At 42.6% G+C, this 27,030-nt stretch overlaps 1 protein-coding gene across 1 annotated transcript in view; it reads right to left on the bottom strand.

Annotated features, from left to right (window-relative positions):
* The window catches only part of LHFPL3 (LHFPL tetraspan subfamily member 3), a gene marked incomplete at both ends in the record, with an annotated part of 131,971 nt that overhangs the window by 14,816 nt on the left and 90,125 nt on the right, over nucleotides 1-27,030 (bottom strand). The window contains one exon of the mRNA XM_083366536.1: nucleotides 24,952-25,188. Within this exon, the coding sequence (XP_083222662.1) occupies nucleotides 24,952-25,188 (237 nt within the window). The remainder of the gene's footprint in view (nucleotides 1-24,951; nucleotides 25,189-27,030) is intronic.

Genomic DNA, 27,030 nt, shown 5'->3' with positions numbered 1-27,030 from the left:
CCCAACAATCTGGGTCCTCATTTTACCTACCTGGGAAGGATGGAAGGCTGAGTCAACCTTGAGCCTGGTGGGACTCGAACCTGCACTAATTGCAGGCAGCTGGTGTTACTTAAGGAGGCATTAGCCCACTGCTCCACCATCATGTCAATCCTCGTCAACAAAACTCCACTAAGAGTCACCAAAGAAAATGACATACGTATTTTAACCTTGATCAGATCAACCAACTTTATATTCCTTCCTTTTACTTTTAATAATGTTGATCTTTAATCCCTTCAAATGACGTCCTAACATTTTTCTTTTCATGTTCTCTTTGTCTCTTTTCACAAAATTGCAAAAATTGCGACAAGCCTCTTTGATAAATACAGCGTAGGAAGATTACCCAGCTCGCTCTCTTGGTTTTCATTATTAAAACATCAGTCAAGTGTTGTTGTTGTTTTGCATGCCCAGTGTAGTATATTTTAAAATAAACTTTTAGTCATCTCTGATAAAACTTGTTTTTCTCTCATAAAACCCTCTAAACACATATGGAGGCAGACACTCTTAAAATTAACTTCTGAGTTCATTGTTCAAAAATATCATTCAATATGTTCAATGATACGAAATTTTTTTTCCATTCTGCATTAGTAAGTCAAATATAATTTGACTTACCGTACTTACTTACTTTAATTGTAACCTCTAGTTCCTTCTAGTTCCCTTTAGCATCTAATCTTCAAAGTCTCATCCTGTGATTTTATTTTATGCATTCAAAGCAAAAGCGTTTTCCCGCGGGAAGGATTATTATAATTAATTCCAAAATCTTTTTTTTTTCAAACTTATCTGGATCCTCCGTCAGTTTGTTACTTTCTAAAATCAAAGTTTTAATCACCCCTTTGCTGTTTCTTAAAAGAAAAAAAAGTCCTTGAATTTGTATTTAAAACTTGTTTCACTAATGATTGGAGGAAACTCACCTGATGCTATAAAACTTGTTAATTCAAAGATTTCTAATAGCTGAAAAGCAGATAACAAGCAATTACTAAAAGTGATTAGTGAAGGAAATATGAGAATCTGGTGTCTTTAAAAGGCTAATTGAGCAAGATGCCTATTGCCTCATCTCTCCCACAGCCCTAAACTCATGGAAAACCACAATTTTGCAGTTTCCTCACAAGGAGTAACTGTACGGAGCACTAGTGGATAATGTCCGGTCTTCTCTTTTCCCAGAGAGGAATTACAAAGAGCCCATCTGCTTGCTAGCTCTTCATTACCTCTGCATTGGTCAACTCTGTTAAAAGTTCACTTTTCAATTTGCCATCTTATTCCCTGGGTGTTCTGGATCTTTCCAGTGTCTTAAAGACCAATCTGGCTTCGTTTTCTGCTGAAAATTGGTTTGTTTTTCTGCTGTCAAATTTCAGCAGGGCTGAAATTGCTGAAACTGTTGGGGGTCACAAAACACAAGCGCCGAGGCTGTGTTAAACTGCAGCTAGAATAATCACAAAAAGAAGCTGTGCAAAGTATTCACCTCACAGAATTTTTCAATTACCCAGAAATGGGTTGGCTACATATACTGTATGCTACGTCGCATTCTCTCCTACCTGCATAACGGGTTCTTGTGATTTGACATATTACTTGACTGCTACTAAAACTGTAGGATGTATACAGAAATAGTTTGTAGGAGTTTACGTTGAAATTGTCCCCTACTCTGCAGGATGGGATCATCAACTCTCCATCAATGAGACAACTGCATAGTAACAACTATAGAGTAGAATAGAATAGGAATAAGAATAAGAATAAGAATAAGAATAAGAAATAAGGAATAGAATAGAATAGAATAGAATAGAATAGAATAGAATAGAATAGAATAGAATAGAATAGAATAGAATAGAATATGGAACAGAACAGAACAGAATAGAATAAGAATAAGTAAGAATAAGAATAAGAAATAAGGAATAGAGTAGAATAGAATAGAATATGAAATAGAATAGAATAGAATAGAATAGAATAGAATAGAATAGAATAGAATAGAATAGAATAGAATAAGAATAAGAAATGAGGAATAGAATAGAATAGAATATGGAATGGAACAGAATAGAATAGAATAGAATAGAATAGAATAGAATAGAATAGAATAGAATAGAATAGAATAGAATAGAATAGAATAAACAGACTAGAATAAGAATAAGAAATGAGGAATAGAATAGAATAGAATATGGAATGGAATAGAATAGAATAGAATAGAATAGAATAGAATAGAATAGAATAGAATAGAATAGAATAGAATAGAATAGAATAGAATAAGAATAAGAATAAGAAATGAGGAATAGAATAGAATAGAATATGGAATGGAACAGAATAGAATAGAATAGAATAGAATAGAATAGAATAGAATAGAATAGAATAGAATAGAATAGAATAGAATAGAATAGAATAGAATAGAATAGAATAGAATATGGAATGGAATAGAATATAGAATGGAATGCCGTTGTTGAGCAACTGTTTCATTTTTATACTCTATTTTGCTTTTCTGCTGGCATCAACACCTGCTCTTCAACAATATAGCATCTGATATTTCATATCTGAGCTAGCAATATTGCTATCCACTTGTCTGGACCTCATTTGGGCAGCCAGTGAAATTAAATTAAAATGAGTTCTCCCTGATTTATCGTGAGAGTTGTTCATGCTGGGTTTTTTCCCCCCCCTTTCTAAATCAGAGATGTGGATTTAATTTCAATTTAACCAGAAGGAAATTTGGTGGAGATTAAAATGGATCAAAATAAACACCACTGCCTTCTAAGAAATCTTGCCTTGCAAAGGAAGCCCCAAATAACTGTTCCCTCTTTTTTTTCATTCAACTAGCAAATTATGTCATATGTTGCCTGTTTCCATTTTAGCACTTCTTCAGGAATACGGTGAATTAAAACCCAGGCACATAGACAAAAAATTACAAAGGCAAAAAAGGTAACCCGAAAGCTTTTTGCACTTTGCGTATAATTTCTGCAGTCCTCGGATTGCTTTTGATGCTGAAGGGATTTTAAACAAAGAAAATATCAGCTATATTTAAATATAAATCCTCTATCCAAAGACAACATAGAATGATTCATTTATAATGATTCTTCTTCTGACGGTATCTAGGGCAGGATTTTTACATATGAATTTAATAAGTTCTTAACTCCTAACAGATTAAGTTGGAAACCCACTTTGTGCAAACGATGTGTTTTTCCCTCTAAATCTGGGAGAAATAGTCCCACGTTCTAAAAATGACACCCCTCCCAAAAAAAAATCCAGTTTCATGGTTCCTGAAAAAAGAAAACCCGGAAGATGGAGCTCTGGGAATGAAACAGGGACAACTGAAGATGGAAAATGGTTGAAAGCTAAGTAGAATCTACAGTCCTGGAGTATTCAACGTAAAATAGACAATGTGATGTTCAATGAACCACCACTCCTCAGATTTTAGAGCAGGGGTCTTCAAACTTGGCCCTTTTATGACTTGGGGACTTCAACTCCCAGAATTCCTCAGTCGGCCATTTTGATGAACCCGCAGGCTTGGATCCAGACCAGGGGACTGCAAACTTGGCCCTTTTATGACTTGTGGACGCGTGCCTGGCTGAGGATTCCTTGGAGTTGAAGTCCACAAGTCATAAAAGGGCCAAGTTTGAAGACCCCTGTTTTAGAGGAAGGAGCCATCACCTCTGATGACTGCTGCCCCAGTCCAGTTAGACCCAGCTTGACTCTCTCCATCCTTCGCAAGAGATTATCATGATCATTTGCGAGGTAGCTCACGAGGACCATTGGGTCTGACGCTAGCAGAGACCAAGATGAAATCTGGATTTCCCTGAAGAAACCCATTGTATCTCAGAGAGCCTACAGAAGCAGTGTGGTGTCCTTCAGCTTTGCCTGGGAAGACTCAGCTTCAAGACCCTCTTTGACCGAAGAATTCCCTAGGTCAAATATGTCCCATAGAATCATCCAGATGGGAATTCATACCCACCCTTTGGTCCAACCACCTGCTCAGGACTGAGTACACAAGAACATCTTCGGCTGCCCACCCTCTCAACCTCACCCAATGCGCTAATAGGAAGGTGACGTGGAGATAAAATGAGAGGAGACCTCCTCATTAGTCACCTGAATTTCTCTGAGAAGAAGCTGGATGAAGGCAATGAAATAAATAAGGAACAATAATTATAATGTGCTAAGGATCAAGGCTCCTGCCCGCCCAGCAGTTTGAAAGCGTGCAAATGCAAGTAGATAAATAGGTACCACTTCAGTGAGAAGTTAACCGTGTTCCATGTGCCAATGTATTGGGCCTTGTTTTACTGAGTGTACCACGTGGGTTTGAATGCTGGAAGGTTGCTTAAGCAAGGAGCTGGCTAACGGCTCCCAGCTCCTCAGACACCCCGTCTCTGGAGCTCCCATTGGCTGTCTCTAGAGCAGCAATAGGTTGTTTTAAACCTATTGGCCGCCACCTAGAGGCCAGGGTATAAATAGCTGCATTTGTAGCCCCGTTTCTCAGTTCAGTTCCTGTTCTCAGTAAAAGCATGTAGCTGCCTGAACTCACTCGCCTCGTCTCTTCACTCAAGCAAAGAACCCAGTACACAACAGCCATCCTGGCCACTTGGCCACAGAAGCAACTTTGGACAATGTTGGCTCCCTCAGCTAGGAAACAGAGATGAGCAGCACCCCCTAGAGATGTCTGGACCAGGTAAACCTTTACCTTCCTGAATTATTTTACCTTTCCTTCCCCTCTTGTTTCAGTGTCATCTCTCTCTCTCTCTCTCTGTTTTTTACTAGAAGGGCCAAAGGAGGATTTGTAGGAGAAGAGCAGGCAAAGGCTGGTAATGGAATCAAGAGAGGAATCAGCCTAGAGTCCTTACATGCTCACAAAGGTCCCACTTAAATTCTGTTGACTTTTATCTAGTACCAATTTAGTCAAGAGAGGAATCAGCCTAGAGTCCTTACATGCTCACAAAGGTCCCACTTAAATTCTGTTGACTTTTATCTAGTACCAATTTAGTCAAGAGAGGAATCAGCCTAGAGTCCTTACATGCTCACAAAGGTCCCACTTAAATTCTGTTGACTTTTATCTAGTACCAATTTAGTCAAGAAAGGAATCAGCCTAGAGTCCTTACATGCTCACAAAGGTCCCACTTAAATTCTGTTGACTTTTATCTAGTACCAATTTAGTCAAGAGAGGAATCAGCCTAGAGTCCTTACATGCTCACAAAGGTCCCACTTAAATTCTGTTGACTTTTATCTAGTACCAATTTAGTCAAGAAAGGAATCAGCCTAGAGTCCTTACATGCTCACAAAGGTCCCACTTAAATTCTGTTGACTTTTATCTAGTACCAATTTAGTCAAGAGAGGAATCAGCCTAGAGTCCTTACATGCTCACAAAGGTCCCACTTAAATTCTGTTGACTTTTATCTAGTACCAATTTAGTGCTGATCGTGAGTTGGCTCCTGTCTATATGGGTGAGTGATAAATCACCTTACCCGGAACTAATTATTTGCGCCTGACAGGATTGTTCTTGTTGCCGCCCATTATTATTTAGAGCTAAAGACTACTAGACTATAAATACTAGGAAGGGAAGGAGAGAAGGGGAAATGAAGAAGGAAAAATAAGGCACAGATTATTAATTGCCCTGCAGGCATGTTTAAAAAAAAAAACAGGTTCATGGCCAAGCCAAACAACCGCAGATCGTTGGACTGCTTAAACATCTACAATTCCAATACTACGTCCCAAATATTTGTAATTTTTTTGTTTTTAAAAACAGGTAAACAAAAAGGCACTCCAGAGATAGCCTGACTTGTGAAAACAGGTTCAAAGGCGGCCTCGGAATTGAGACATTTTCAATTTGGGAGAGCTGGAAATGTATAAATAACTGCACACCGGCTGTTGGCAGAATCTGCCCAGATCTTCAAAATGTTGAGTTTTAAGTGGAGAAATAGGAAGGTTGCCTTAAGGTAGAAGGTGCAATATTAACCTCAGTTGTTGTCTCAATTTTTTTTCTAGTCACCCTGAAGCTTATCACCACTTCCGCAGACCCTAAAGACTAGGACAGGGGGGGGGGTGTCTTCAAACTTGGCCCTTTTATGACTAGTGGACTCCCAGAATTCCTCAGCCAGTCACCTTGGCTAAGGAATTCTGGGAGTTGAAGTCCACAAGTCATAAAAGGGCCAAGTTTGAAGAGTCCTGGACTAGGATCTTTTCAAGCTGAGGGTGGTACATACAGAAAGCAGAGGGATTTATATTTTTTATTTTTAAGGGATGGTTGCTGAACAGAGCAAAAGGACTAACATTCTGGGGTTTACAGATGCCGTTTTGCATCTATAAGGATTCTTGAATATTGAAGAGGAGCTGCCATACAAATGGATGCAAAGGAATGGCTGAGTTAAAACGTCGGTCCAGGATATCTTGAACCGCGCTCTACGTTTTAGAGTTTTGCTTCTCCTGCAAAAGCTTGTAAATATCCATCACAGCTAGCTAGTGAACAACTAGGACGATTTCTTGAGATGGAAACAAATTGCACACACCTGAAACACAGTATTGACATTTCCAGCAAGGTTTTTACTAACTAGTACCTTCAGGGGGAAGAAAAAAAAATTCTCTGCAGAGATAGAGCTGTAATGTTTTTTAAGAGTTACATTCTGTTCTAAGCCAAGGCGTGTTTAGACCTTAAATAACATCTCTGAAGTTATATGCTTACTGCTCTCCTCTTTGCATTTGTATGAGAGGGGCTGTTCTTCCTCCCTCCCTCCCTCCCTCCCTCCCTTCCTTCTCTCTCATCCTTCCCTCTCTTCCACCTTCCTTCCTTCCTTCCTTCCTTCCTTCCTTCCTTCCTTCCTTCCCTCCCTCCCTCCCTATCTTCCTTCCCTCTCTTCCACCTCCCTCCCCCCCTCCCTCCCTCCCTTCTTTCCTTCTTTCCTTCCTTCCTTCTGCCAGGAAGGAAGGAAGCTCAGTGGTTAGAATGCCCTATTGCAGGCTGACTCTGCCCACAGTCTGGAGTTCGATCCTGACCTGCTGAAAGTTGACTCAGCCTTCCATCCTTCCGAAGTCGATAAAATGAGGACCCAGATTGTTGGGGGCTTGCTTAGAGAGGGCTCTGAAGCACTGTGAAGCGGTATATAACTCTGAATGCTATTGCTGTTTCTACGTTTTCTTCCTTCCTTCCTTCCTTCTTTCCTTCCTTCCTTCCTTCCTTCCCTCTCTACCACCTCCCTCCCCCCTCCCCTCTACCTCACCCCTCCCTCCCTTACCTTCTTTCCTTCTTTCCTTCCTTCCTTCTGCCAGGAAGGAAGGAAGCTCAGTGATTAGAATGCCCACAGTCTGGAGTTCAATCCTGACCTGAATGCTATTGCTGTTTCTACGTTTCCTTCCTTCCTTCCTTCCTTCCTTCCTTCCTTCCTTCCTTCCTTCCTTCCTTCCTTCCTTCCTTCCTTCCTTCCTTCCTAGAAAGTTTTCCCAACAGGGTCCTTCAGACATGATCCTACCAAATAGCTGCTGGAATATAAGGAGGATGATTGAGAGTTCATTCCCAGCTCTATAAATCTCCAGATTTTCGCTGGCTCATTTCTCTTGCTGCCGTTATTATTTATTTTCAAGCAGCTTTGATAGCAGTCATTTTTAAAAGGAGCAATGAAGATTTATAGCGCCTTTTTTTGGAGAGCTACCTTCAAATAAAGCAGAAGTGGGCAACCATGGTCCCTTTCGGAGTTCAATTCTCAGAATTCCATTGTGGCACAAAATTGCAAACCTGTTCCTATTTCTTGACCATCTTATTGTGGGATATCCTGATGTCTCAGTGATTGACAGCTACGAGAACTCTGCCAGTAAATGATCATGCTTAAGCACTGTGCAACTGTTAAATTGTTGAGCTGGTTTACAAATCCTGAGAAAAACCAGTGTGGTTTTTGGATGTAGGCTTAAAAGTAAATTTTCCTGGCCTTTTTACACCAACAGCTGCATATAAAGGAGCCGTGGGCACAGTGGATAGAATACAGTATTGCGGGCTAATTCTGCCCACTGCCAGCAGTTCGATCCTGACCGGCTCAAGGTTGACTCAGCCTTCCATCTTTCCAAGGTTGGTAAAATGAGGACCCGGATTGTTAGGGACAATAGGCTGACTCTGCAAATTACTTAGAGAGGGCTATAAAGCACTATGAAGCGGTATATAAGTCTAAGTCTAATTGCTAAATTACTGGGAGAAATTTATTTCACCAGGAAATATGGCTGCAAAATCCTGTGTAATTCCATTTTTCATCTTTGAATTGGCGTACATCCAAAATAGCTCTTAGGTATCTTTGGGACACAACCTGCTTTAAAATCCCCACTAAAATGATCTGAATTAGAGGCAGCAGGCAATCCTTTTAAACCACATGCTTTTCTGATCCATACCACGGTTTTCCAATCTCTTAAACGGCTCTGATAAAATGAGATGCTTAGGCAGAGGACACGGGGATCGCTTTACGTTTTTGTTAATTGAATTTTTTTGGGGGGGTTACCTGCAATTTTGGTAAGCGATGGGATTGTTTATATTTTAATTGATTTTGCTGTTTTTAGTGACTGTAACCTCGCTTTTTTTTAAGAAAAAAATTAGATTGCTTTGCCTTTGTAATTTTATTGCGCAATGATTTCTCACTACTGTTTTCTTTGACATTTGGATGCTTAATTGTCTTTCAAATGCTTGTTAGGTCCCTTGCTAAGTGATGCACTATGCGTAAGTGTTATTTTATTGACATCAGCTATACGTTTGACAAGCAGAATTGCTGCCACCCTGCAGAAGGCGGCACAGGTAGCGTTGGATGCACACAGTTTGAAAAAGATAAATCTAGCAAGGCTGAGTATCCCTCAGTCCTCTAGCAAAATTTAATGATTACTACCCACATATAAAGGTAAAAACTAGGGACGCGGTGGCTCAGTGGGTTAGGACGCTGAGCTTGTCGATCAGAAGGTCGGCAGTTTGGCGGGTCGAATCCCGAGTGCCGCGTAGCAGAGTGAGCACCTGTTACTCGTCCCAGCTCCTGCCAACCTAGCAGTTCGAAAGCACGTAAAAATGCAAGTAGAAAAATAGGGACCACTCCAGTGGGAAGGTAACAGCGTTCCGTGCGCCTTTGGTGTCTAGTCATGCCGGCCACATGACCACAGAGACGTCCTCGGACAAGCGCTGGCTCTTCGGCTTTGAAACGGAGATGAGCACCGGCCCCTAGAGTCGGAAACGACTAGCACGCATGTGCGGGGGAACCTTTATCTTTACCTTTTTACCCACATATACTGCTCCCATAAGACCCCTGAAATCCAATTTGGATGGATAACTCAGTCAAATCCACCTTTTTAGGCTGACATATACTTTCTTTTTTTTAAAAAATATGTTTTATTGATTTTTAACATACACCTTAATATTTGGTAAACATCTTGTTGTCTAGGTTAGTGTTTAAAAAACAATCAATAACAATTAATTTCTATAATTCTGCAGTCTATATAATAACTTTACTCGATTTTCTCTTCTTCCAATAATATTCTCTTTAGCCAACCTTAACGCAGTTCTTATTTTAAAAAATGACAATGAAATATAAACCTTTTTCTCATCTTTCTGCAAATATTAACCTCATCAGTATGAAGCTTCTTTTCATGACCATCTTGATTGCCTCGTCATAAATCCCCTTTACTTTCTTATTTCTCGTACGAGGAAAAAAAAAAGATTTAAATACTGAAGTGTAACTAATTTTGAGAAACTCCTAACCAGGAAGAATGTTTTGAATACTGTGGTGAAAACGAATGCCATTTACTTTCATACCATCTCTTTTGCCCTGTATTTCTCCAAATACAGGTAGTCCTTGAGTTATAACTGTTAGCTTAGTGATCATCCGAAGTTGCAAGAGCCCTGAAAAAAGTAACTTATGACCCTTTTTCACAAAATTCCAATATCCCTGTAGGATGACTTCCGGTCTGCACAGAAGCAATCACCCTTAGCAAAGCTGGAATTGACTAGGAGTCTGGCCTTTATACGTGATTTCCGAGCGTTTCTGAAGCATCAAATAAAGGATATAGAATGCCACTCCCTTTAAATGGGGCTCTGAATTTGCTGTTTTATTGATAGTTAAACCTCTTTAGCGGCCCTCCTGCAGCTTCTCTTAGGAAGATAGAAGTTCCCTAACGTAAAAGAGCTTTTACTGTGGCACCGTGAAATGGACTTTATTCAGCGTCTTTGATGGAAGATACAGAGAAAGAAAGAAAGAAAGAAAGAAAGAAAGAAAGAAAGAAAGAAAGAAAGAAAGAAAGAAAGAAAGAAAGAAAGAAATTCTTTTTTTATAATGTCCATCTCAGCCTGGGCATATTAAGAGTAGTGCAGATGTCCATTAGCTTCGCTTCCTATGGAGAGACATTCAAAGATCTTTCATTTCTCTACAATTTATAAGATTGCTTGACCATACTGATCAATTTAGAATAACAGAGTTGGAAGGGGCCTTGGAGATCTTCTAGTCCAACCCCCCTGTTCGGGCAGGAAACCCTATACCATTTCAGACAAACGGCTGTCCAGTCTCTTCTTAGAAACTTCCAGTGCTGGAGCATTCACCGCTTCTGGAGGCAGGTTGTTCCACTGGTTAACTATTCTCACTGTCAGGAAGTTTCTCCTTAGTTCTAGGTTGCTTCTCTCCTTGATTCATTTCCATCCTTCTGGTGCTTTGGAGGATAGCTTGACTCCCTTTTCTTTGGGGCAGCCCCTGAGATACTGGAAGACTGCTATCCTGTCACGCCTCGTCCTTCTCTTCATCAAACTGGACATACCCAATTCCAGCAACCATTCTTTATACGTTTTAGCTTCCAGTCCCCTGATCATCTCTGTTGCTCATCTCTGCACTCTTTAAAGTCACCTTTCTGACAGTAATCCTGGTGTCACGCTTGTTGCCAAATTTTGCAGCGCACCTTGCCAAGTTAACCTCCTGTAAGAATTAAATTGCTCCAACAATTTAATTGAGGTAAAATGAGGACCCAGATTGTTGGGGGCAATAAGCTGACTTTGTAATAATGCCGCTTGGGGTGTGTGTGAAATCCCTAACAAGCAGGCATAGACATAGAATGAAGGCTACTGCTAAGCTTGTAAGCCGCCCTGAGTCTTCGGAGAAGGGCGGGATATAAATGGAATTAAAATAAAAAAATAAAATAAATAAAAACAGAAGCCGTGCTTAATAGCAGTTGTTTTACACGTAGTCCTTGAATTACGAGCACAACCGAGCCTCAGATTTCCGTTGCTTAAGCAGTTGTTGAGTTTTGCCCCATTTTATGACCTGTCCTGCCACCGCTGTTAAGCGAATCACTGGGGTGGTTACTAAGTGAATCTGGCTTTTTTCATGGACTTTGCTTGTCAAAAGGTCACAAAAAGGGGATCTCGGGACCCTGCAAACTGTCATAAGTACATGCCAGTTGCAAAGCATCTGAAAGGATTTTGAACATGCGGCCACAGAGGTGGCTGCAACAGTTGTAAGAGTGAAAAACAATCGTAAGTTGTTTTTGTCCAGTGCCAATGTAACTTCAGTCATTAAACAAATGTTTGCAAGTCAAGGGCTGCCTGTATTGTATTCCGGTCTAAGTCTAATCTTCCAGGCATTTTATTTTAACCAACTCTAGTTTTCACTTCTTAGCAGGGAACATTTTACAACTTACATTTTTTTTTATCCTTTGTGTTGACGGTGCTGCAGTTATATTTTTATTCTTTGAACAGAATATTTTATATATTGCTTTCACGATAGCGTGTAATTATTGTTTTGTACATTCATGTTAATAGATTACCATACAAAGTTTTAATATAATTCCAGCATCTCAGCAGGGAATAGCTGTTGTATGAAATAGCCTGCTGCTGAAAGCCACGTGTGTTCTCACATTATTGCATTCCTGTAAGGTTCTTTCAGACAGCCTAAGGAAGAGGAAATAATTGCTGTTTTAATTGCTGGATTTCCTTTTATATTTTAAAACTTATACGAGGGGTATTTTATTGCACACTGCCTGTAATTTTATTGTATTTTTGATTGCCATGATATTATTATCTGCTGAGCGGCCCTGTATAACAGCCCTATAAGTGAATCAAATCAAATGGAAATGTACTTGGTGGTTTCTCATGGATTTTTAACCTTTGTCAGGACTTTAGACTTCTAAGCTGTAAATTTAACCTTTTAATTTTCCCATAATTTGCACACATAAATTTTATCGTGTTGGGGAAAAAACCCCCTCATAATTCCATAATTTTAAATGGTATTTATGTCAGTCTTGGACCAAAATAAAATAACAGAATAGCAATAACAAGAGTTGGAAGGGACCTTGGAGGTCATCTAGTCCAACCCACTGCTCAGGCAGGAAACTCTATACCATTTCAGACAAATGGTTGTCCAACCTCTTCTTAAAAACCTCCAGTGTTGGAACACACACAACGTCTGGAGGCAAGTTCTATAAAATTCAAATAATCTGAATTTACCGGAGCCATTCAGATGAATAAACTCTCAGAAAGAAAAGTCTAACTTTAACGCCTGGATTGACTTCAAAATTGCATCTTAATCATCGTAGGAGAAATGGGTGGTTTAATAAATAAGCTAAACAGATAATCGATGTAAAAATAGTGTAGTGGCAAATCAATCTCAAGAAACGAACAAAGAAACATAATGGAATTCTGTGAAAAATCCACGTCCATGCCAGGATCAACAGCAACACTAGCACACAACACACGCAGAAATAGACAAAGTCCTCGAGGTATAACAGTTCATTTAATGACCGTCCAAAGTTACAACAGCACTGGGAAAAAGTACTTATGACCGTTTTTCACACTTAGCAACCGTTGCAGCATCCCCGTGAGTCACATGATCAAAATCTAGATGCTTGGCAACTGGCATGTAATTGTGACGGTTGCAGCGTCCTGGGGTCACATGATCTTCTTTTGTGACCTTCGGTCAAGCAAAGTCAATGCGGAAGCCAGATTCAGTTAACAACCTTGTTACTCACTTAACGACTTCTGTGATTCACTTAACGACTGCGGCCGCAAAGGTCGCAAAATGGGGCAAAACTCACTTAACAACTGTCTCGTTTAGCGACAGAAATTTTGGGCTCGCTTGTGGCCATAAGTCAAGGGCTACCTCTATGAGTAATACTGGACGATACCGGCGTAGACAGAATTTTGATGATCTTGCCTATAAAAATTCAGATAATAAGGTCAGCACAGTTTAAAAACAATGGGTAATATTTTTCTTGGGGTAAACGTTTTCTCACAACGTGACTTTGGACCAACTTAATTTAAGACAGGCTGTCTCCCCAAAACTCTGCGGAACGTAAAAGTGAGTTTGACTTATCTGAGAATGTCGGTGTGCAGTTTATTCAGCTTAATTATCTGCAATGTGGATGGCTTGATCCCAGTGTTATGGCTGCTGTGAAGTTTTACAAAACTGCCAGAGATTTTCGAAGGAAGTAATTAAGGCTCTTTAAGCCAATAATCTGTATTTACAGGGGGAGGACGCTACACGCAACCTATTTCGATGACTTCAGAAGTGACATTGAATGCCCTATTCTTAAGCAGCGGAGGGTTGCTTTAAAAAAGGCGTAATTATTTTCCTTTAATCTTACAATGAGATTATGGCAGCAAAGTATTTATCTGGTAAAGGAGAATGTTTGTAGCTCAGGGTTGAAATGAGGGGGTCCTTGGTGCCCTTAGCCTGAGCTTGGATGTTTTCCTGCAGACGTTTCATTACCAAATTAGGAAACTTCATCAGTGCTAGAAGGGAAGGGGGTTTGCAGACAGGAGGAGGAGGAGGAGGAGGAGGAGGAGGAGGAGGAGAACAGTGACTGTGGGGACCTTGGTGCCCTCTGAGCTTGGTTGTTTCCTTGCAGACGTTTCATTACCAAAGTAGGAAACTTCATCAGTGCTAGAAGGGAGGGGGGTTTGCAGAGAGGAGGAGGAGGAGGAGGAGGAGGAGGAGGAGGAGGAGGAGGAGGAGGAGGAGAACAGTGACTGTGGGGTCCTTGGTGCACTCTGAGCTTGGTTGTTTCCTTGCAGACGTTTCATGACCCAACTAGGTAACATCATCAGTGCTAGAAGGGAGGAGGAGGAGGAGGAGGATTGTGGGGTCCTTGGTGCTGTCTGAACATGCTTGTTTCCTTGCAGACGTTTCATTACCAAACTAGGTAACATCATCAGTGCTACTAAGGAGTGGGCTGTGCTCTCAGTCTATATTCCACTGACTTTCCCTGTCAGTATTGCTGGGGATGGTCTTAGAAATTCTTCGGTTGGGCTGTTTGCTGTTGGCTAGTTTGGCAATTCCTTAATTGGGGCATTGTTTACTTTTTAATTGTTGGCCTGATCTTAATCTTGGAGTTAATAATCTACGCTCATCTGGGTGCTGCTTGCCGATTAGGCGATATTTTGGTGTTTTTGTTCCCTCTTTGGCTTGTTGATTATCTCTTTTGTATAGGATATAGATATTGTTTATTTATTTATTTATTTATTTATTTGATTTGTATACCGCCCTTCTCCCTAAGGACTCAGGGCAGTGAACAGTGACATAAATATCAAATGCACAAATACAGATATTGAAAACATTAATGTAGAAGATTATGTCTATGTGTCTATTGATAACCAAGTCGTCACAGCGCTAGACTTCCAGGAATTCTGAACTTCGCTTGGTCTAGGGCAGGGGTCAGCAACCTGAAACAGTGAAAGAGCCACTCGGAACCGGTTCCCTCACAAAAGGAAAAACTGGGAGCCTCAAAAAATGTGTGCGCATGCGCGTACATGCGCAGAACAGGGTTTGTCTGAAGAGTGGAGCCAAGGCGAGATATGCACCTACCCTGCATATTTAAATTGATTGGTTGAACTTTTTTAGTCCCACTTTTTTTTTGGGACTGCACATGGCAGAGGACTGGGAGCCGCAGGTTGCAGACCTGGCTGAAAGAGCCGCATGTGGCTCCGGAGCCGCAGGTTGCAGACCTAGGTCCTAGGAGAGTCACAGTTTTCCAGTTGAAACTGCCGTAATGCCTGTCCATGCGTTATAAAATTAAAAGAGTTTTCATCCTGCCTTCTGACTCTACTTGTTCACTATACTTCAGAAAGGATGTTGAGATGCTGGAAAGAATTCAGAGAAGAGCAACTAAGAGGATCCAAGACTAAAACATACAAAGAGCGGCTGCGGGAATTTAGGTTTGGCTAATCTAAAGAAAAGAAGAAACGGGGGTGACATGATAGCAGCATTTCAGTCTTTGAGGGTCTGCCACAAAGAAGAGGGTGGCCAAATTATTCTCCAAAGCACCTGAAGGCAGGACAAGAAACAATAGTTGGAAACTGACCAAAGAGAGAAGCAACCTGGAATTAAGGAGAAACTTCCTAACAGTTAGGACAATTAACCAGATTTGCCTCCAGAAATCGTGGACGCTCCATCACTGGAGGTTTTTAAGAAGAGACTGGACAGCCACTTGTCTGAAATGATACAGGATCTCCTGCTTGAGCAGGGGGCTGGACTAGAAGACCTCCAAGGTCCCTTCCAGCTATTGTAATTGGCATTATGGATGTATTCTGCTAGCCTTCTGCCTCTTTTTAACAGGAAGCAAAACAATCGAACAATTAACAACCCTGACAGAATACAAATTGAGAAACAGCCCCCCACTCCTTACTAGCACTGATGATATTACCTAGCTGGGTGATGAAATGTCTGCAAGAAAATAGTCAAACGTGGAAAGCCCTTATTTGAGATGTACCAAACATTTTAGGGAATACTTAAGCAAGACAGGGTGCTACGTGTATGCTGCTGGCAATCCAATTCAAGTGTCTGACAGTATCATACCATAAATGCTAGATTTTGGATTGAAATCTAAAAAAAAAAAAGCATTAGCATAGCTTTACACCATTTATTGTAGATTTGAGATGCATATGTCCTGCTTGGCTGGCACCCCACTATTTGGAGTCTATCAATAAATGTTTTCAACCCCTTTTTTAAAATAATATTATATCATATGGTTAACCTAATTGAACATATGTATTTTTTCATCAGTGTGGGGTAGTGGATAATTCAGTTTCCTAGGAAACTCTGTTCAATTGTCTTTATCCCAACAAATAAGTATCTTGCACAGATATCTGCTTGACGCTACCCTTGAAAAAAAATGACAGTTATTGCTAACTCTTCAGAACCGAAGAGATTTGTGTGGAAAGGCAGCTGCGTTAAAACTTAAAATATTTTCCTCTTTCTGCACTGCTTGACGTAGAATAATGGAAGTCACCAAATGGTTGAAGAATGTCTCGTGCTTTACTGCATGTTATTTGAATACTTTGGCAGCTTTAGTTTTAACCTCACCAAATAAAGAATAACAAAAACATTTTCCTTTCCCCCCCCCCGCCCCCGGCCATTTCTGAAACTCTTTGAAACCCTGGAACAGGGATCTTCAAACTTGGCCCTTTTATGACTTGTGGACTTCAACTCCCAGAATTCCCCAGCCAGCATGCCTGGCTGAGGAATTCTGGGTGGGGTCTTCAAACCTGGCCCTTTTATGACTTGTGGACTTCAACTCCCAGAATTCCCCAGCCAGCGTGCCAGGCTGAGGAATTCTGGGTGGGGTCTTCAAACCTGGCCCTTTTATGACGTGTGGACTTCGACTCCCAGAATTCTCCAGCCAGTGTGCCTGGCTGAGGAATTCTGGGAGTTGAAGTCCACAAGTCAGAAATGGGCCAGGTTTGAAGACCCCTGCCCTGGAAGGACCATCGTTTTGCCTTCTAGCTACAGCAGATCCCCTTGTTCTGTTGACATTCAAGAGATCCATATTGGCTTCTCTTTTAGAAGATTGGCTGACCAGATCTTTTTTTGTTTTCCCCGTCGGGGAAGATCATTCTGTCAATTTAGGAGAAAATTGCGAGCTCTCTTCAGGAAAATGGCGGTGTTAGGAAGGGGGGGGGAAACAACTCTTTGAGCAATTTGTCATATTTGACTTCTTGTTCATCAGGCAGCACCCTGACACCGCCGCAAACTCCACAGTAGAAGAAAAACGTGAGGGGAAAATAAAATGGCCGACCATCAATTGGACGGTCTTGCTGCAAAGCTAAAGGGCACATGGCAATTAATCCCTCATGGGTGGCCAACGATTGCTTTCAGTGCAAGAATTAAAAGCCAAAGGGTAATTCTGAAATGGCGGAGAGTCACAGCCAGAAAGGCAGGGAACAATTTTTGTTCTTCGGTCCCGGAAGTTTTGTCTCTTTAGCTATTCAGCGCCTCTTCTTTCCACACTGACAGCTCCCACCCATGGTACCGAAGGTCTTTTGCATCTTCTGAAATGTGCCGCTGAGCAACTCTAATGCCAGAACCTCTAATTAGGCCTCAGAAATGTCTCTTTTTCAAACATGCCCTGTCATTTCGGATACACACACCAATATATCTGTCGTCTCTAAGTGACAGAAGCACCAAGTGGAATAGCAAGGCAAGATTAGACGGCGGGCTCTGGGAGGGTTGCATTTGCAGAAAATTTATACAGATTTCTCTTTCTCTCTCTCTCTCTCTCTCTCTCTCTCTCTTTCTTTATCATTCTCTCTTTTTATCTCTTTCTCTTTTTTCTCTTTCTCTCTCTCTCTCTTTCTTTATCACTCTTTTTATCTCTCTTTTTTCTCTCTCTCTCTTTCTCTCTTTCTTTCTTTCTCTCTCTCACTTTCTTTATCACTCTCTTTTATCTCTCTCTCTTTCTCTTTATTTCTCTTTATCTTTTCTCTCTTTTTTCTCTTTCTCTCTCTCTCTCTCTTTCTCTCTCTCTTTCTTTATCACTCTTTCTCTTTTTATCTCTCACTCTTTCTCTTTTTTCTCTCTTTCTTTTTATTTGTCTTTCTCTCTTTTTCTCTTTCTTTCTCTTCCTTTCTCTCTTTCTCTTTCTTTCTCTCTTTCTCTCTTTCAGTCTCTCTCTCTCCTCTCTCTTTCTCTCTCTCTCTGTTGCTCAAACTGAGAGCAAGCCTGTAAAAAAAATGTATTGCCACCAAAATGCGATTTACAAACGTGGCGTTCTACAAATCAATTAAGGAGGCCACTTTACGACATTCCCCACTTTATGTCACTTTTATGACCTTCCCAGAAATGGCTTCGCGAGCCATTCTGGCAACATTTCTAAATGGCAAACATTTACCGTTGCCGCTTTTGCGAATCCTTATTGCATTTTAGGAGTTTAATACACGTTTAATAATTCCCAACGTGCAGCCACAATTGAGCCCCAAATTTACGTTGCTAAAGGAGACTGTTATTGTGCCCCATTTTACCACCTTTCTCGTTAAATGAATCGCTGAGGTTGTTAAATTAGTAACCCAGTCGTTAAGTGAATCTGCCCTTTTCCCATTGACTTTTTCCCGTCAGGAGGTCACAAAAGGGGATTCAACATGACCCTGGGGGCACTGCAAGTGTCATAAATATGAGTCAGTTGCCAAAGGTCTGAATTTTGATCATGTGACCATCGGGACGCTGCAGCGGTCGTAAGTGTGAAAAACGGTCTTAGGTCACTTTTTAAAGTGCCGTTGTAACTTCGAACGGTCGCTAAATGAACCGTTGTAGGAAACCTCTGATACCAAAATTGTGCTTTGCTCCTAGGAGGAATCAGGTTTATACGCCCCTCCTTTTCCTTCACTGCAATTTCCTGTTGCCTTGATTGGCAAAAGAAAAACCAACAACCCCTCAACAAGATATATTTGCTTTACAACCAGTAGCGTAAATTAGACATCCTGGCTTACGAAAGAACTGGAAAGCGTATTTTGCCAGTCTGAGCAAAGAGCCAAGCTGGATTTGCAGCAAAAGAGGAAGCAGCACGCAGATCTTTCTCTGTCTTACTTAAAGTTGAGGGGAAACCTCTCTCCCAGCCAACCTTTGCGTCTCTTGAGGCTGTCAAGAATGGTCTCTCTCTCTCTCTCTCTGCCTTCATCCTTGACTTATTGCATCTCTCAAGATTCTAGCAGTCAAAGTCTGTTGTCTTCCTTTTCCCTCCCTAACTATTCCCCGGTTGCACCCGGAGCAGCGTCCATCAACTTGCAAATAGGATCTGTCTTGTTTCTCATCTTTCTTGCTCTGGAAGCCTATCTAGATGAAGAGATGGATAAAGAGGGAGAGAGGGAAGAAAGGAAGGAAGGAAGGAAGGAAGGAGGGAGGGAGGAAGGAGGGAGGGAGGAAGGAAGGAAGGAAGGAAGGAGAGAAAGGAGGGAAGGAAAGGAAGGAATAAGGAGGGAGAGAGGAGAGAAGGAGGGAAGATAGGGAGGGAGGAAGAAAGATAATGGAATGATAACAAAAGAAGGATGGATAGATGGAAGGAGGGAAGGAAGGAGAGAGAGAGAAGGAGGGAAGGAATGAAGAGGAAGGGAGGAGAGAAGGAGGGAAGACAGGGAGGGAGGGAGAAGGGAAGGGAGGAAGATAATAGAATAATAGAAGGAAAGAAGGAAGATAACAGAATAATAAGGAAAGAAAGGATGGAGGGAAGGAAGGAAGGAAGGAAGGAGAGAGAGAAGGAGGGAAGGAAGGAATGAAGAGGGAGAGAGGAGAGAAGGAGGGAAGACAGGGAGGGAGGGAGGGAGGGAGGAGGGAGGGGAGGAAGATAATAGAAAAATAGAGAAGGAAAGAAGGAAGATAACAGAATGATAAGGAAGGAAGGAAGGAAGGAAGGAAGGAAGGAAGGAAGGAAAGAGGAAGGAAAGGATTGAACAGGGAGGGATGATAAGAGGGAAGGGAAGGAGGGTGTAAGGGAGAAGAATTTATCTTATCAGAGAGAAAAAAGCTCAGCACTTGAGTAAAGAAATGTGTATATCCCCCTGAGCATCTTTCGAACCTTATTCTCGTACAACATCAAATGAAATCCCTCTCGGTGTGCTCCTTTCTTCACCTTTACCTAACTAAAAGTTGTCCACTTAGATTTTTAAAAATGTGACTGAATCTGCTTACTTGTTTCCCAATATTTGTTATTTCTTGTTGAACGCATGCTTTTTCACACACACACACACACACACACACACACACACACACACACACATACACGTTGTTCAGTTGTTTTGTTCGTAGTTGATGCTTCCCCCCACTTCTTTCTATTTTGCATTTTAACTTTGGAAATAAACAATCTTTTATATGTCTATAAGAAACAGGCAAGAGGCAAGGAATGTTTGGCAGGACTTAAAGGGGCAGTAGAAAAACAAGCTTTTCCTATAAAGCTGCCTGACAGTCTATCATAGAAAATGTTTTGAAATGAAAGAGGTCACAGTATCTTTAAAAATCATATTTTATGCAGTTTCTTATGAATATTAACGATCCCATTCGTATGGGTTTGCTCTCTTAACTTCTAAAATAAATTAGGTGTTGGCTTTCAGACGAGATAAGACACATACTGTAATATATATTTGAACTGATACTGGAGGAATAAATTTTGCTCCTTTAACCATAAGTGCAAGAAAAATGTATAAAGATGCATTTACGAGTTCCATATATTTCTTTGGACATCTGTATAGGAAGCTCTTTGAAGTTTGTACTTGGTATATTTTTTTCTCAATGAAAACCCACAATTTTAAGGATGCTGCTGAGTGGGTTAGGACGCTGAGCTTGTCGATCAGAAGGTCGGCAGTTTGGCGGGTCGAATCCCGAGTGCCGCGTAAACAGAGTGAGCACCTGTTACGCGTCCCAGCTTCTGCTAACCTAGCAGTTCGAAAGCACGTAAAAATGCAAGTAGAAAAATAGGGACCACTCCGGTGGGAAGGTAACAGCGTTCTGTGCGCCTTTGGCGTCCAGTCATGCCGGCCACATGACCACGGAGACATCCTCGGACAAGCGCTGGCTCTTCGGCTTTGAAACGGAGATGAGCACCGGCCCCTAGAGTCGGAAACGACTAGCATGCATGTGCGGGGGAACCTTTACCTTTACCATTTTTTACCCCCACATAATCTCTTTTAATCTTTAGAGATCAAATTCTCTAGAAAACTCAGTGTTATGTTATTTATTATGAATTTCCTCTGTTTCCCAGCTACGTGTAACCTGTCTATTTGGTGAATAGCAAGATTGTCAGTTACATCTTTTGCAAAACATTTAATTGCCTCGAAATTGTTGCGTTTCAACAAAATAACTCCAGCTGCTTTGGAAGGAGAGAATAATAACTATGCTCAATCATTTTCCTGAGCACACTGAAGAAAGTTATATGGACTTTGGACAGATCCACGACAGCCCTAGTAAGACTACATTTAGAATACTGCATCCAGTTTTGGTCACCCCAACACAAAAAAAAAGATGTTGAGATTTTGGAAAAAATTCAGAGAAGAGCAACAAAGGTGATTAGGGGTCGAGAAGCTGTAACATATGAAGAACGGTTGCAGAAATTGGGAGTGTCTAGTTTACAGGTCTGCAACCCGCGGCTCCGGAGCCGCATGTGGCTCTTTCAGCCGTCTCCTGCGGCTCCCAGTGCAGTTCAAAAAAAAAGTGGGACTAAAAAAGTTCAACCAATCAATTCAAATATGCAGGGTAGGTGCATATCTCACCTTGGTTCCACTCTTCAGTCAAACCCTGTTCTGTGCATGCGCGCATGTTACACGCATGCACATGCATTTTTTGCAGCTCCCAGTTTTTCCTTTTGTGAGGGAACCGGTTCCGAGTGGCTCTTTCACTGTTTCAGGTTGCTGACCTCTGGTCTAGTTTAATGAAGAGAAGGATTATGGTGACATGATAGAGGTGTTCCAATATTTCAGGGGCTGCCCCAAAGAAGAGGGAGTCAAGCTCTTCTCCAAAGCACCTGAAGGCAGGAGAAGAAGCAACGGATGGAAACTAATCAAGGAGAGAAGCAACCTAGAACTAAGGAGAAACTTCCTGACAGTGAGAACAATTAACCAGTGGAACTCCTTGCCTCCAGAAGCAGTGAATGCTCCAACACTGGAAGTTTTTAAGAAGAGACTGGGCAGCCATTTGTCTGAAATGGTAGGGTTTCCTGCCTGAGCAAGGGGTTGGACTAGATGACCTCCAAGGTCCCTTCCAACAACAACAACAACAACATCATCATTATTATTATTATCATAAAATCTGGGTGGAGGGGGAAGGAAGAACCTCTGAACAATATAATAAAAAGGGAACATAACAAATCATAACTGTGCTTGCATATCCTGGTGTGGAAAAGGGGTGTCTGCAAGCAGCGATGTTCACAATCAGAGCCGTACAATAACTGCACAAGCTGAGCTGGATGCTGTTGTTGTTGTTGTTACTATTCCCTATCTGGGGACTAAAAAAAAGGCGAAAAATAAAAAAAACCCAATGGCTGAATTTCCTATTTGCAATTGTCTTAGACTCTGCCCGTTCCTTGGAGCGATACAAATTTTGATATCAATATACACCTGTTCCATGGTTGGGATGACAACTGAAGCGATTCTCTTACCGACTGCAGCCAGAAAGGATTTGTAAAACGGGGCAAAAATCACTCATCTCTCTTAGCAACGGCAATTTTGGACTTGTGTTGCGGTCATGAACCGAGGACTACTCATCATTTGAATCTGACGGAAGCAGTGTGAAAATCTGGAGGAGGGCTCCGTTGTTTTAGATAGCACTGCATTTCCTCCAAAGGTCTAGCGCAGACATGTCAAACTCGCGATGTCACGTGACATCGCGCGACCTATCGGAACTGTTTCCCCATTGCCGGCAATGGGATGGGCGCCGTTTCTCTGTGACGGCTTCGGGTTTTTTTGCATTCATCACCAGATGACAGAAAAAAACTATAACGATGGTCCTATCAAGTTGACTTTGCTACATCAGTTGTGACTATTCTTAACCCTGCCCCCCCTCCCAGGTGGAGTTTCACTGTGAACCCATTTTGAAACAGCAGGTGCCTTGTTTGCATCCTTTTTGTGCTAGCTGCCAGATCACATAAGGTCTTCCGGAAATCTACCCAGCGATTAATTAATGCCTATAGTCACAATCTAGGCCTTTGAACTATGGTGCTGGAGAAGACTCCTGCGAGTCCCTTGGACTGCGAGGTGATCAAACTGGTCAGTCCTAGAGGAGATCAACCCTGACTGCTCTTTAGAAGGCCAGATCCTGAAGCTGAAACTCAAATACTTTGGCCACCTAATGAGAAGGAAGGACTCGCTGGAGAAGAGCCTCGTGCTGGGAAAGGTTGAGGGCAAGAGAAGAAGGGGACGACAGAGAAGGAGGTGGCTGGATGGAGTCACTGAAGCAGGAGGCGTGAGCTTAAATGGACTCCAGAAGATGGCAGAGGACAGGAAGGCCTGGAGGAACGTTGTCCACGGGGTCGCGATGGGTTGGACACAACTTCACAGCTAACAACAACATAGTCACAATCTATCAAAAAAAAAAAATTCCAGATGCAGAAGAGAATTCCACTTCTGGTTCATAATCATAATCATAATCGTAAAGTTGGAAGGGACCTTGGAGGTCATCTAGTCCAACCCCCCTGCTCAGGCAGGAAACCCTATACTGTTATTAACCAGCAATTCTACTCACTTCTGCTACTAACTCAAGGAAGCAGTCGGGTTGCTTATATAACACGACTAAAAACAAACATTATACTTTCTAATAGTGAATACTAAAAGCCGGAAGTTATAAATACAATATTTATTTTAAAAAAAGAAGAAAAGAAGCAAGGTAAAGGGCCTACCTAATGAATTCAACGGAGAACAAGGATGGCGAGAGAGGATAGCTTGACGTCCCCAATTTGTTTAGTGGCCGTTTGAAGTTACGACGGTGCTGGGGGAAAAAAGGGACTTCCTGACCGTTTTTCACACTTACGACCTTGGCAGCCTTCCCCGTGATCAAAATTCGGGCACTTGAGAACTGACCTGTGTTTATGATGGTTGCAGTGTACTGGTGTGTGTGTGTGTGGGTGTCATGGAGTAGTGGGATTCAAATAGGTGAACAACCGGTTCTCTGTATGGATGCCGCTTCCGGAAGTCCGTTCTGGGCCTGGGCAACAAAAAATAAGCTACCGGTTCTGCCAAAGTGGTGTGAACTGGCTGAATTCCACCTCTGTATCTATCATCCATCCATCTATCTATCTACCTATCTATCTATGTATCTATCTATCCATCCATCCAGTGGTGGGATTCAAATAGGTGAACAACCGGTTCTCTGTGTGGATCCCAATTCCGGAAGTCCATTCTGGGCCTGGGCAACAAAAAATTAGCTACTGGCTCGGCTGAAGTGGTGCAAAACCAGCTGAATCCCACCACTCTATCTATCTATCTATCTATCTATCTATCTATCTATCTATCTATCTATCTATCTATCTATCTATCCATCTACCTACCTACCTACCTACCTACCAACAGTGGTGGGATTCAAATAGATGAGCAACCGGTTCTCTGCGTGGATCCCACTTCTGGAAGTCCATTCTGGGCCCAGGCAACAAATAATTAGCTACCGGTTTGGCCGAAGTGGTGCAAACCAGCTGAATCCCACCACTGTATCTATCTATCTATCTATCTATCTATCTATCTATCTATCTATCTATCTATCTATCTATCTATCCATCCATCCATCCATCCATCCATCCATCCATCCATCCATCCATCCATCTATCTATCTATCTATCTATCTATCTATCCATCCATCCATCCATTGGTGGGATTCAAATAGGTGAACAACCGGTTCTCTGTGTGGATCCCAGTTCCGGAAGTCCATTCTGGGCCTGGGCAACCCAAAATTAGCTACCGGTTCTGCCAAAAGGGGGTGCAAACCGGCTGAATCCCACTCCTGGGGGTCACGTGATGCCCTTCAGTGACCTTCCGTCAAGCAAAGTCAATAGGGGAGTCCCTGTTTTTGTTTTTCCTTGAAGTAATTTCGCTTCTCCTCCAAGAAGCTCCTTCATTCGGAGCTGAAGAAGCTCCTTGGATTGAGAAGCAAAAGGTCTTCAAGGGGGAAACCCCCCCCCAAAACCCCGGAAAGTCCAGTGGCCTCTTGGAGAAGCATCTTTGGGACAACCGTGACCAACGTGAGCCAGGATCTCTGCAGACGTGGACCGAAACCGTCTTACCTTTGTTTTCCAGCTTCAGTTCTTCTGCTAGTAAGCTGTCCTGTCTATTGCCGAGTACAAATGCCAGAAAGGAGAGGATCAGGGCATCCAAGATTCCGATAATGGCCAAGATGTAGGCCCAGCGGATCGAACAAGCGCCCAGCGTGTACTTGTCGGTCTTCTCCCCACACATCCGCTTCACTTCTTTTGCATCCCAGCCATCGGGATAAATCATACAGCCCAGGATAAGGCAAAGAGCTGGGGAGAGAAAAGCGTATGGGGGAGGGAGGGAGGGAGGGAGGGAGGGGAAGGAAGAGGAGGAGGAGAAGAGGAGGAGTTGGTGGTAGATAGAAGAAAGAGGCGGAGAAGGAGAGGAGGAGGAGGTGGTAGATAGAAGAAAGAGGAGGAGGAGAAGGAGAAGAGAAGGAGAAGAAGGAGGAGGAGGTGATGGTAGATAGAAGGAGGAAGAGGAGGAGGAGGAGAAGGTGGTAGGAGGAGAAGAGAAGGAGAAGGAGGTGGTGGTAGATATAAGGAGGAAGAGGAGGAGGAGGAGAAGGAGAAGGTGGTAGGAGGAGAAGAGAAGGAGAAGGAGAAGAGAAGGAGAAGAAGGAGGAGGAGGTGATGGTAGATAGAAGGAGGAAGAGGAGGAGGAGGAGAAGGTGGTAGGAGGAGAAGAGAAGGAGAAGGAGGTGGTGGTAGATAGAAGGAGGAAGAGGAGGAGGAGGAGAAGGAGAAGGTGGTAGGAGGAGAAGAGAAGGAGAAGGAGAAGAGAAGGAGAAGAAGGAGGAGGAGGTGATGGTAGATAGAAGGAGGAAGAGGAGGAGGAGGAGAAGGTGGTAGGAGGAGAAGAGAAGGAGAAGGAGGTGGTGGTAGATAGAAGGAGGAAGAGGAGGAGGAGGAGAAGGAGAAGGTGGTAGGAGGAGAAGAGAAGGAGAAGGAGAAGAGAAGGAGAAGAAGGAGGAGGAGGTGATGGTAGATAGAAGGAGGAAGAGGAGGAGGAGGAGAAGGTGGTAGGAGGAGAAGAGAAGGAGAAGGAGAAGAGAAGGAGAAGAAGGAGGAGGAGGTGATGGTAGATAGAAGGAGGAAGAGGAGGAGGAGGAGAAGGTGGTAGAAGGAGGAGGAGAAGAGAAGGAGAAGGAGGTGGTGGTAGATAGAAGGAGGAAGAGGAGGAGGAGGAGAAGGAGAAGGTGGTAGGAGGAGAAGAGAAGGAGAAGGAGAAGAGAAGGAGAAGAAGGAGGAGGAGGTGATGGTAGATAGAAGGAGGAAGAGGAGGAGGAGGAGAAGGTGGTAGGAGGAGAAGAGAAGGAGAAGGAGGTGGTGGTAGATATAAGGAGGAAGAGGAGGAGGAGGAGAAGGAGAAGGTGGTAGGAGGAGAAGAGAAGGAGAAGGAGAAGAGAAGGAGAAGAAGGAGGAGGAGGTGATGGTAGAAGGAGGAAGAGGAGGAGGAGGAGAAGGTGGTAGGAGGAGAAGAGAAGGAGAAGGAGGTGGTGGCAGATAGAAGGAGGAAGAGGAGGAGGAGGAGGAGGAGAAGGTGGTAGGAGGAGAAGAGAAGGAGAAGGAGAAGAGAAGGAGAAGAAGGAGGAGGAGGTGATGGTAGATAGAAGGAGGAAGAGGAGGAGGAGGAGAAGGAGAAGGTGGTAGAAGGAGGAGGAGAAGAGAAGGAGAAGGAGGTGGTGGTAGATAGAAGGAGGAAGAGGAGGAGGAGGAGAAGGAGAAGGTGGTAGGAGGAGAAGAGAAGGAGAAGGAGAAGAGAAGGAGAAGAAGGAGGAGGAGGTGATGGTAGATAGAAGGAGGAAGAGGAGGAGGAGGAGAGGAGGAGTTGGTGGTAGATAGAAGAAAGAGGAGGAGAAGGAGAAGAGAAGGAGAAGAAGGAGGAGGAGGTGGTGGTAGATAGAAGGAGGAAGAGGAGGAGGAGGAGAAGGAGAAGGTGGTAGAAGGAGGAGGAGAAGAGAAGGAGAAAGGAGGAGGAGGTGGTGGTAGATAGAAGGAGGAGGAGGAGGAGGAGGAGGGGGAGGAAGAGGAGAGAGAAGGGATAAAAACTTTAATCAAGCGAAAGCTGCATTTCATTTGCTACTTGTTATTAGAGTGTCTCCAGGACTG

This window comes from Vipera ursinii, assembly GCF_947247035.1.
Source record: "Vipera ursinii genome assembly, chromosome: 6".
In the NCBI taxonomy this organism is placed as follows: domain Eukaryota; kingdom Metazoa; phylum Chordata; class Lepidosauria; order Squamata; family Viperidae; genus Vipera; species Vipera ursinii.
Note: the sequence above shows the minus strand (reverse complement) of the source record. Positions and strands in the feature narration are given on the sequence as shown.